The 11,467-nt window shown below is 41.3% G+C and overlaps 1 protein-coding gene across 4 annotated transcripts; it reads left to right on the top strand.

Moving 5' to 3' along the window:
• The first annotated feature begins 2,745 nt into the window (after nt 1-2,745).
• On the top strand, nt 2,746-11,159 carry prdm8b (PR domain containing 8b). 4 transcript variants are annotated; one of them, XM_052043070.1, is made up of 6 exons: nt 5,254-5,533; nt 6,319-6,456; nt 6,685-6,772; nt 7,221-7,456; nt 8,465-8,696; nt 9,313-11,159. In XM_052043070.1, exons 3-6 carry the CDS (start codon nt 6,706-6,708, stop codon nt 10,569-10,571), a joined length of 1,794 nt encoding a protein of 597 aa, XP_051899030.1. In that variant the 5' UTR covers nt 5,254-5,533; nt 6,319-6,456; nt 6,685-6,705; the 3' UTR covers nt 10,572-11,159. The 4 variants fall into 4 exon arrangements, with proteins under 4 accessions (XP_051899040.1, XP_051899030.1, XP_051899021.1 ...); XM_052043080.1 differs by lacking the exons at nt 5,254-5,533; nt 6,319-6,456 and adding an exon at nt 2,746-2,959; XM_052043061.1 differs by lacking the exon at nt 6,319-6,456 and having other exon boundaries at nt 5,255-5,533.
• The last annotated feature ends 308 nt before the right edge of the window (nt 11,160-11,467 follow it).

Raw genomic sequence — 11,467 nt, 5'->3', positions numbered from 1 at the left:
TGGAAATATTTTATTGCATGGCTTAATTAAGTGCACATGAAAAGGTGTGCTGGATTATTTAAAGTGATGATTTTGCTTGCATTATAAATATTCTATCTATTAAATCACAGAAAGTGTATTTTTGCAATCACTTCTACAAGTCCTTGAATATATGTTGTGAAGCATAGCATCCTGCAGTATTAATATTCAAACAACAGTTATCAATAAACAAGTATGGGACTGGATGCTGCTATCCATTCAGGCGGTCCGGAATAATATTGGAAGTGAAAATATAGAATTGTTTATTGATATTGCATTTGCAGTGTGCATTAATTAATACACGCTCCGTACTTTTAGTTGAAAACAAACTTTTTAGATGAGATGCTGGGATAGTCGGGCCGGATAGCACTTGAAATTAATGATAATTAAAAGGGCTTGAAAAGTTGTCGCACATAAACTGCGGTATTTAACATCGGGAATTTGGTAGTTATTTACTGTCCAGAAGCAATATCTTGATTATAAGTAGGGAGACATATAGACGCATCTTTATTTTGAAAAGGTCACTGTACTTTGTTTTCTAAATCAAATAGTCTACATTATACGGACTGTCTGCTTTATTTTTTTAAACTTGCCGTGTAAGAAAATTCAACTTTAATAGTTAAGTGAAAGTTATATGCAACTGGATAAGTTCACCTTCATATTAAGAAAAGTGATGTGTTACATGTGACATTCTGAAATGAAATGAAAATAGTTTCCATTATGGGAGATGTATGAATTTTAGTTGGTGTTCTTTATACGAAAAAGTAAACACTTGGATAATACTGTAGGCATAATTGCATTGCACATACAAATATCTTGTCACGTAGTTATTTTAAGGAGTTAGTCTTCCCTTTCAACTGTATTGCACGATGCATCAGGTCAAACTGAGCATTGCCAAACAGCAATTGACTCCTCGGTTTTCGTTTCCGAAATGTTAATTTCAAAACTAATGGTAAACAGTAATATATGTTTACAAACAATATATGCAACATATTTCTCTTATGCGTCTCGATAAATATGGCGTGCTTATAACTTTGGCGATGAGTTGCTTAGATTTATGACCATTACTTCATGTTTCTATACTGTTTATTCGAAAAGTAAAACTTCATTGCTATTCGGAATGATTAATTGCGATGGTTACACTTAAAAGATGTCTGATTTGATTAGCTACTGCTGAGAAATTAGCCAAAAAGATATTCGAATTTATGAAAATAATTGTAGACTATTGGATATCAAAGATGATCAAAGTTACTTGATGGTTAGTCATGTATTTAGATGATGACAGAAAATATACTTTGCAAGTTATTATAATAAGCAAATAAGAAATATTACAAAGTTATAATTCTCTTGTTATGCCTACAAGTGTGGACAAGTATTCTTTTCCAGGAGATTAATTTCTATGAGGTAACAGTAATTTATTTAAAATGAAGATTCATAAATAAATAAGAAGATACAGTGTGTGATTAGAAATAGTTTATAACTGGGAAGCAATAGGTACAAGTGATTTGATGCAATTCAACCACATCACCTATAGAACATACTTATTTGACTACTTAATATACAGATCGACGGGATTCATATTTTTATCAACAGATTAACAAGGCCATCACATAATTCCTTTCGATATTATTATGAGGATTAAGGTCCCAATAAGAGCAACGTATTACATAGGCAGAGTGTATGGGTTTGATATTGCGTTTAGAAGAATTAAATGCACTGCATATACTTCTAATATAATCGGACCTTACTTGCATACAGGTGAGCAATTCCAAACCTCTGAGCGAGGGGGGAACTTTTGGAGCTACAATTCATCTTCGCACTTTTCACTATAAGCTTCAGTGAAACACTCCCAGCAGCCGCAATTGACACACTGCAGCTGCGGTCACAAGATCATAGTCCGTAAAAAGATTAACACCGCACAGTAAGACCAGTGTAGTATGATGGTAGAGTACTACTTTCAATTTAAATAAATTAATTCAACAAAGCTATATCAAATTATGTAAGATATCCCTTAAGACTCCGAGACCTCAATGTCACACTGGAGCTTTCGCCCACACTCTAAAACAAAACTATTTTGGAGATGCAATAAATTTTAGTCGCACGACGTTGCACGGATTTTTGCACTTCACTGAATCGATACCACTAAGATTTATGACTTCGTTCTTAATTCTTTCCTCGATTGGTAACTATATTTTGCTGTAGCATTTTTGTTCAAGGAAAGGTCGAAGAATCAACCCGACAGTAAACGTACATATTATTTATAAGTTTCAAAGGGGCTGGTACCTTTCAAATGTTTTAGTTATTGCTTTCTATGAATAAATCTCATCATATTGATGATCCTGCAATTAAACCATGTAAGACTAACTAGCTTGCTTTATACGAGTTGCTCCCTGCGTTCTTGCAGTCCCATGCAGTTTAAAATTTTTAATAGGGACTCTGTTAACATAATGGTTTGCAGATCATTTCTGTCCTCTGAACCTGCGTGGTGCGCGAATGTGTGGCTGCTCAGACTGCCATCCTCCGGCACACACGCTGCTGTTGTGGTGGAGGCAGATGGCTGCTGATTGGGTGAGCTTTGTGGTTTTAATACTGAATACTTTATGGAAAAGGGTTTTATCATGCATGGTTGGTCAGAGGCACAATGGGGAAGATTTATGATGATGGCATATCAATCGTTTTATGTGTTTTATCTACAGAATATCGCAAAACAATTTCACAGCAATTCAGCTGGTTGGTGCCCTACTTTACTATTTATTTTTTATTTCTCCCAAATCGTTTAACCGAAAGTCTGAAAAAGACTTTTCTTAAATGAGGGGTCGCATTTCAAATCCCACTCACGTAAACAATGCCGAGTAAAGCATCTAAAAGCTGTTTATATTTGTTGACAATCGATTTCAAGTGGAAAAAGCTACTCTTTGGAGTATAACAAAATACATAACAGGTAGACCCATTGTTATTTTGAACAGCATGTTGCCCATGTTAGCATGTGCGGCTGTGTGCCTTTCATTGGTTTGCGCCGTGTTTATTTACTGTTTCTGCAACTCACAGTCAATACATAAGAACAGCAAATTAAATTCAATATTTTCATATTTTTATCACTACGTGATGTCTATGGTTTGGTACACAAGCCATTATTAGTTCCAGTTTGATGCCCCTCTTGAATCTTTAGAGTGTTCATTATGCCTTAATTCAGCGTAGAATTTTGTTAATTCTGAAAATACAGCAGCAGCAAAATAACGTTTTGAGTGACAGCTTCTAGATTTCACACTTGATTCACAAAATGCACTCACTGAAAAGGCAATAGAGCCGCGGAATTGTTTTTTGCAGAGCAACTTCCCAGGCATATTATTGCATGTAATCACCGCAGTGCATTCAGTTAGCTAATAATATAAGAACAAATCACGAAATATTACACAATTTATAGTAAGCATGGTTACAAAAAAGCCTTTTTTTTCTGAGTGAAAATCAGCAGGAAAGGTGTAGATCATTTGATAATTGCATTTGTTCCTACTTAAGTATTCATGAAATGAGTGTGTATTTGGCGTTTAACTGCCCGTATACATACATATGAAGAATGTTTCTGTTTATATAGAGATCTATGCATGTTTTTGTTTGTATGTGTTTCTGTACACATCTGTAAATGACAGTGTGTGAACGTGCATGCATCTACAATTTAACGTATGTGAATAAACATATTCAGGTATGTATAGCGCGGCAGGTAGGAATGCATATATTAAATACAAACATACACAACACAGAAGTGGCACAAGTGATTGCATGTTTTTATAGGGTGACATATTTGCCAAAGTCTGCATCAAATGGTTAAAACACCACCCATCCACGCTGATGAAATTTCAGTGAAACCTGAATTAGATGCAGGAATTTGAATGCCGTTTGCCGACAGGTTAAAAGGAATTCACCCCAGTGCCGAGTAGGTTCGCACCTGCTCACTCTCGATCATTGGATCGCCCAGAGCTGCAAGGATTACATTTTTTAAAAAGTTTGGATTGTCATGATAATTTTTGCAAACTTTCTGAGGTGAAGGTATGAATTATCTCAGAACAAAGCTGCTTATTAAACTGAAAACAAAACTCTACCCATGACTTTTGTGCATTACGGTATGGGGTTTTCCCCAACACATTTAATTACAGATTAGCGGTAGAAAAATAATGACCCTGTTATTCTCCGGTTAAATAGAAGATTTAATGCGCACCAAATACTTTAAAAGTAGCAAAGTAATACACTGGAAATTGAAAATTCTTAAATCTATTGCTTTATAGAACACAGTGTGTTGACACATTCTAGTTGCATGTAAAAATGCTAAATTTCCAAACAGGTTCCACTTTCGGCAGGAAGCAAATTGGCTTTTGCGTCTTAAAGTTAGTCAGCCCTCCTTCAACACGAATAACAAACCCCTACCTCTCCACCTTTTTAAAGGCCCTGTCGGCAGTTGATCATTCCAAGCAGGCTTTGAAGAGCAACTGTCTAAAATGTACTTGTGACACAGAAACTGCTCCTACTGAGCGGTTTACTGTCCATAATAGCTTTAATATTATCTGCCGCCGGTGCAACATGAGAGTTGGCAAGCCCGGCGTGTGCATTCTGGTGCCTCGCTTTTGGATGAGGGGCATTTCCCCTCAAATTGCGAAATTAAGCTCATGACCGGGGTGGTCTCTGCCTGTGGTGATGGAGAAGGTGGGTGGGGTAAAGGTGTTGGCCGGGAGCCACTCGGCAGTGCTCTGCACCCCGCTTCCTAGGGTGGCCGAACCGCCCCCTCCTCCAGCTGGCCAGTGACTCCGCCCCCCCCCCACCCCAGCTCCCCCGCTTCCCCCCCCCCCCCCCCCGTCGGGCCGCCGAGCCGAACCCTCGCTGCCCAATCAAGAACACGGGAGGCCCGGCGGCCACCGCGTGGGCGTGCGCGTGCACGGCGGGCGCCCCCCGCGCGCCTCCCCCCCCCCCCCCCCACCCCCGACACTCCTTCTCGCTCGCGTGCGCCCGCGCTCCTGTGCGGGCGCCCGGCGCGTGGCAGGTGCGGCGGCGGCACGAGCCGCCGCCACCAACAGCGGCCCTCCCGCTGGCCAATCGGGAGCGCCCGCAGGCTGAGCGCGCGGGTGGCGGTGTCGTGGGGACGGCGGGGGGTGGGGGGGGGGGGGCAGTTCAGTGTGGGGGGGCTGGGAGGGGACGGGGGGCAGCTCAGTGTGGGGGGGGGGGTGGGAGGGGACGGAGTTTCACGCGTCATTGGATAGATTATCTGCACCAAACAAAGTGTCTGCCACTTACGCTCGGGCCCATATGCAACTCTCTCTGCGGCTCCGCTCCTTTTTTTTGCATCGGAAGCACAGCATCGCCGTCACTTTCACCAACGATGCCACTGCGCTGACAGCACGGAGCCAGAGCGCCGCGTCTACAGCTGCTGCTCCAACCTCGATCACATCCTCCTCCTGCACCCGTCCCCTCCCCCAAAAATAAAGAGCAAAGAGAGAGACCTTTTCAAACAAAACGCGGCGTTTTCCTGGTGAGTGTTTACTTTTTGTTGTTGTTGTTTTCCTTCGCCCTGAACGCTCTGCTGGGGATGGAAAGAAATGCATATGCATGAAAGCGGCTTTTATATTCTTTTGATGCCCCAAGCGACGCGCGACCTCATTCACAATAAAGCATTTGTAAAATGAGTTTGCAGCATATGTTGCATTTTTCTTTACTCTTTGCTTTGCAAACCAAAACAAAAAGGAATCTAGAGAAATGTGCAGATGACTGTCGCTTGATCAGGTAAGGCGAGGGGATCACTTTCTGGTGTGAGCGGGGTTTGGTTGAGGAGCCTCTGTGCTGCGTTCACTCCAAGTTCACAGAGACCACAATTGCCTACTTGGCTCTGGTTTCACATTGCGCTAACGATCCAGTGTGACTGGGCAGTGAAGCCTCCACTGGGTTAATGCCAGTTGGTTATCATTAGAATAGGTTGCTTTCTGGCGTTCATTGACTGTTTTTTATTGCAAGCAAAACAATCTAGTTTGCATCGAAGGCGAAAAATGGACGAAGGGGGTTGTATTTGTCTTTAACTTTCTGCTTTTCGAGGTCTAAATGCCTACCACTTTATCGGACTGCCATCGATGCAATTGTGTTCATCTTTGACGTGTTCCCCCAATTAAAAATAAAATGTGTTTTACCTTATTGAAATGCACATAAATGGTAATATGCAATTTCAAAGTGTCCATCACGTAAAATACAACGCAATTGTTTGTTCAAATAATCCACGTTGGAAATGTGTAGATTCAGAGCTTCTGACACAGGCTACGATTTCAGAGCGTGTCTGCTTCAGAAAATTGGTCCTGAACTCATTCAGACCTTGCGAAGATTACCGGCGATGCAAAACTCCCCCACCCCGTACAATTCAGATTTCACAAGCCACGTTTGACCGAATCTCTCCCTGTGTCGAACAAGGTAACTGGGATTCATTCTCATCCATAAATAACCGTGTCGAGGTAAAAATAATTAACTCTGCATGCTGCTTTTAATTAAAGTCTCAGAGGGAAAGTGGTGTATTATGGTAATGAGGAGAGCGGACGAAGAAGACATACGTTCTTTCTTGTAGAAAAGATCTAAAGGTTATCTGACATCAAACCACTGAAAATGATGCACACTTTCCATCCATTTCATTTGCACTTCCAGACACCGGAGCAGTGTGATTTGATGCTTATTGATGAATGGTTTCGTCAGCATTCAGCCAAAATAACGCACCGAACTGGGAGCAACGCAGGTAACGATCCTACTTCATTGTGCTAGAACCCACCCAAATTTTGGAAACTGTTTGATCATCAGTAAGTGCAAGGACGAAATGATTATTTGCAGCTTCGAAGCTGCTTATGATAATACCGTGTGAACAAAAGTATAAAACAAGGTGACATAAAAAGACTTATTAGGCTTATCATTTAAGGGATATTTTAGCTGTAAAACTTAAGGTTTAATTTTAGAAAAGCTTCGTCTTTTTCCGTTATCCCGGAAGTATTAGACGGATTCTTGTTTGTTTGCACACTTAATGCATGTTGTAAATATTTTAATGGAGTCTTGTAATGTCCTTGGTCAAAGATCAGGAGTGAATTGTTAATCAGGACCAGTGACTGTGCCGTGATTTTCAGAGCTTAAGCATTTTGCCTCTTCTGTCTCTTTAAGCATTGAGGTGACCTTTTCATATCATTTCCTCCAAGAACAAGCCTCGATGATGGAAGATCCAAATGCTCACAAGGGGTTTTGGGAGAGCGATGCCAGCAGAGCCGTCCAGCAATGTCTAACCGACATTTTCACCAGCGTGTATACAACCTGTGACATTCCAGAAAATGCCATTTTTGGGCCCTGCGTACTGAGCCACACGTCCCTGTATGACAGCATCGCTTTCATTGCTCTGAAGTCAGCCGACAAAAGGACGGTGCCCTATATCTTTAGGGTAGGATTCATTTTATTTCTGTGTGCTCATTATGTCCCCTTCATGATTTCGTCTTTTGTCTCACCAGATAAACGTTTCCACGAGTTAGTTTATTTTTTTAAACATTGTGTTTCGTTATCACCAACAGATTCTCACATTTACCCACAATATATTTCCTCCATTTTATACTTTAGCATGCATCTCCCTGCGCCATACAATCTTCCATAGTTTTCCTATTTGGAAGCCGTTCCTCTTATTTACGTGCATCTGGGTGATGTCTTCCCTAATGCTCCCGCGTTTGCCCATTGGAGAAGCGAATGTTGGGACTACACGGGGAAGGTGGTTTATTGGGGGAGGGGAGGAGGTTGGGAGTGGATGCGGGGTTTGGGGGAGGGGTGGTCGGATGCTGGTGTTGGAGGGGAGCTTTGGTTTGGGCGGGGCAGGGAAACTGAAAGTACAGAAGCCCGTAAAGGACGCCCAAGGCTCGCCTGTCATTTGGCACTTGGACTTCCCAGAGTGCCACCAAGACTGACTGACTCAGTGATCACAGGTACCTGGAAAGTGCTTGTCACTTGCAACACCCCTCCCCCACTTTTGAATAATATTTTCTAGGTGACTAATCGACGCACTGACATACAGCGGTATTTGATATCTTTATAGCATTTGTGAAAGAGTGAGCACAATGCGGTTCTGTAAAGTATTTGGATCGTGAATCTGACCTCGATTTACTCCTAATAGTGTTTCAGTTTTTTTTGTGTAGTACATAGTAAATCACTAATGTGATGTTCAATCGCCTTTGTAATATTCAACAGTATACGCTATCCCGCTGAACAATACAGAGGATCTCGGGGTTTATTGATGTGAAATTATGCTATATAATATTCTGAAATTCCCAATAAGATCTCAGAAACAGGGTTGATTTATGTTTTGTGGAACTTGGGAGGGGAAATGTGCGGCGAAACGCGGTCTAATTTCGATTATTGATGATTGGCCTGTATTCACCATGCATGTGGCTCACACTTACTGCAGGTGGATACATCATCAGCAAACAGCTCCTCCGAGGGCTTAATGTGGCTCAGACTGGTCCAGTCGGCCAGGGATAAAGAAGAACAAAATCTCGAAGCATATGTGAAGAACGGTCAGTTGTTTTATCGGTCTCTGCGGCGGATTGACAAAGACGAAGAATTACTTGTGTGGTATGGAAAAGAACTGTTGGAGCTGCTCCTTCTCAGCAACATCAGAGCACAAGCCAAAATGAACGGTGAGCTGAGATTTCTAAAGTCTCCTATTGATGTTGTAATACACACACACACAAAATACACTGGTTCACGCAGCGCTATCTATTTATTTAATAAGCCATTGAAAATGTGTCATTTGAGCTGTCTGGAGTAAGTTGGGTCTATTTGAATTAGTTATTTAAAGATGATCTCATTTTCACGAAATTTAGCAAAAAAACCTTTAATGTAACAAACGGGTGTGTAAATACATGCCGAAATATTTCGAGTGGCTTAGAAACAATTTTTAAAAATGTGTAGATTGAAGTCATGCAGATGTAGGTAATTGGAAAGAAGCTGTCGAATTCTTTATAGGAGGCTGACAGGAAAGTGAAAGGACTATTTCGTATGCACAAATCCACAGGCAGAGTATAATGGAATAAAGGGCTGCACAAGGGCAAGTATAAGCAAAGTGATTCGGCAATATGTCAATGTAATTATTCTAATGACGAACTATTTATCATGTTACTGAAATATTTTCAACATTTAAAACGTGCGCGTTTAACATTATGATTTATTGCTGATTGTTAAATCAGTAAACGCTGGAACGCGATTGACTTGTAGGAGTGAGCAATCTCATTCTAATGTGCTTCATTCACACAGGATCCTCGCCGTACACATGCCTGGACTGCAGCCAGCGGTTTCAATGTGAATATCCCTTTCTAGCCCATTTGAGATTCCGCTGTCAGAAGCGAATGGGTTCCATTGCCTCAGATGAGAACGTTAAGAGCAGTGGAGACCGTGACCACATTGCTGCTGTAGAACCAAGTGTTAAATTCGGCCGATCGGAGCGCCAATCAGCCTTTTCTAATGTAGAAAACAACAAACCCACCACAGATTTCCACAATCTCGCCAGGGACATGGAAAATCCACGAGAAAATACTAGGAACCGGCGGGAAACTGAAAGCATAAATGAAAATAAAAGGAAGTACGATGAAGTGGAGAAGAATGATAATATAGTGCACAGTACAAAAATGGCAGATAGATCGCCGCCTACTCCAAGAGAAAAGCTTTTCTGTCCTTCCCAGCAGTTCAGAGGGAGCTATTTTAGTCTGAGAGAGAATGGAAGGTTGATGACAACGTCCAGCCCAGAGTCTACAGATGCCAAACAGAGCGCCTTCAACGAGGTGAAGAGAACTTCACTTAACCTTAAACAGACTCCAAAGGATCACGCTCCTGATATAGATAACAAGAATGGCACAGCGGCCAACACCAGCCCTTCGGAGAAGGCAATGGACATTAAATCTGTCCTGACTGAAACGCAAGTCCCTTCTTGTCTGGACAACATTGCCATGGGAAGCGCGTTCAGGAGCGTCTCTCAGCTCTGTGCAACCGAGGAGAGGAAGAGCGCATTCTCGCAACCGGCCAGATCTTTTGCTCAGTTGCCTCCACTCCTGGTGTCCCAAAAGGTGATCCCTGGCTTAGAGTGCCATCCTGGCGTTGGTGATTCTGGCAGACTTTATCAGGCGAATGCCTTGGCTGCAAAGCTCCAAGGTGCAGACGTTAACGGTAGTTGTAATATGCAAGGAGGTCTCGCTAAACAAAGTCCTTTCATATATGCCACTGCCTTCTGGCCAAAGGCCGCTGGCCCCATTCAGCTGCAAGTTCCATCTGCACTGACCCTTCTTCCCCCTTCATTCACGTCCTTTTGTTTACCAGCACAAAACTGGTGTGCCAAATGCAACGCTTCTTTCAGAATGACATCCGATTTAGTGTACCACATGAGATCTCATCACAAAAAAGAATATGCCATGGAACCTTTAGTGAAAAGACGAAGAGAGGAAAAGCTTAAATGTCCCATTTGCAATGAATCCTTTAGGGAACGCCATCATCTTTCCCGGCACATGACGTCTCATAACTGAACTCTATGTCAGATTGTAATACTAACTTAAAATACAGACAAACTATGGGAAGGGGGCGATTGTGATGACACCTTATCGCTTTACATTTAACATTTTGTAACTACAAACGACAGTAAAACAAATGCATTTTGTCATAAATTTATTTCAGTTTAAATACTTTAGGTGCTTATGGTAGCTTGGCAAAGGAATATATGATATTATCATATTTAAGGAAATAATTTTATTTTAGATAAATAAAAGGTAAAAGAATGGATTTTGGTTTATTGACTTCATTAACGCATTTCAATGTCACCATTGAACTGATGTGAGCGGTTTATCCGTCGGAGATGCAGAAGCGGAAGACGGGAAAGATGCATGTAAAACGCGTAAAATTATGAACACCAAATGCAGGTGGGACACTGCGGAATATACGTTGATTTTGTAAATATTTTCGTTTTAAAAAATCAAATGTACTATTTTGTGCCAGTGTAAAGAAGTCTTAATAGTTATCGTGTTTCTCAATCTTGGCGAAATCTATGAATCTTGATAGTTTATCTGGTCATTTTGGCTGGCTTCAACAATAAATAGCTTTATTTTTACTTGACCAAATGTATGTGTATATGTAATCATTTAAATTTCTTGCTAACATCATTTTAACTCAGTAGTGCCCACAATTAATATGTTTCTACACATTTAGTGCAGATGCTTTTGAAAAAAAAGATAGTGCGCATTTAAAAGTTGATTGCCGTAGAAAAGTTGATCATAAAATAAGTAAAGCCATGGTGTCATATACCGTGGGGTAGTGCGCACGAACCAGACAAATAGTTGTGCAAATACTAAACGCGCTGCCTACAGCAAAACTGCCGAATGTCTTTTCAAGTCTATCTTAATTCAGGTTCAGAAAACATGATGCATAG

This window comes from Pristis pectinata, chromosome 2 (genome assembly GCF_009764475.1).
Source record: "Pristis pectinata isolate sPriPec2 chromosome 2, sPriPec2.1.pri, whole genome shotgun sequence".
NCBI lineage: Eukaryota > Metazoa > Chordata > Chondrichthyes > Rhinopristiformes > Pristidae > Pristis > Pristis pectinata.
This window is presented reverse-complemented; position numbering and strand designations above follow the sequence as displayed.

Coding starts and splice junctions, on each gene's coding strand:
- prdm8b (XM_052043080.1), top strand. CDS start 6,706: ATGCTTATTGATGAATGGTTTCGTCAGCATTCAGCCAAAATAACGCAC. Junction 6,773..7,220: donor CCGAACTGGGAGCAACGCAG/GTAACGATCCTA, acceptor ATTTCCTCCAAG/AACAAGCCTCGATGATGGAA. Junction 7,457..8,464: donor CGGTGCCCTATATCTTTAGG/GTAGGATTCATT, acceptor CACTTACTGCAG/GTGGATACATCATCAGCAAA.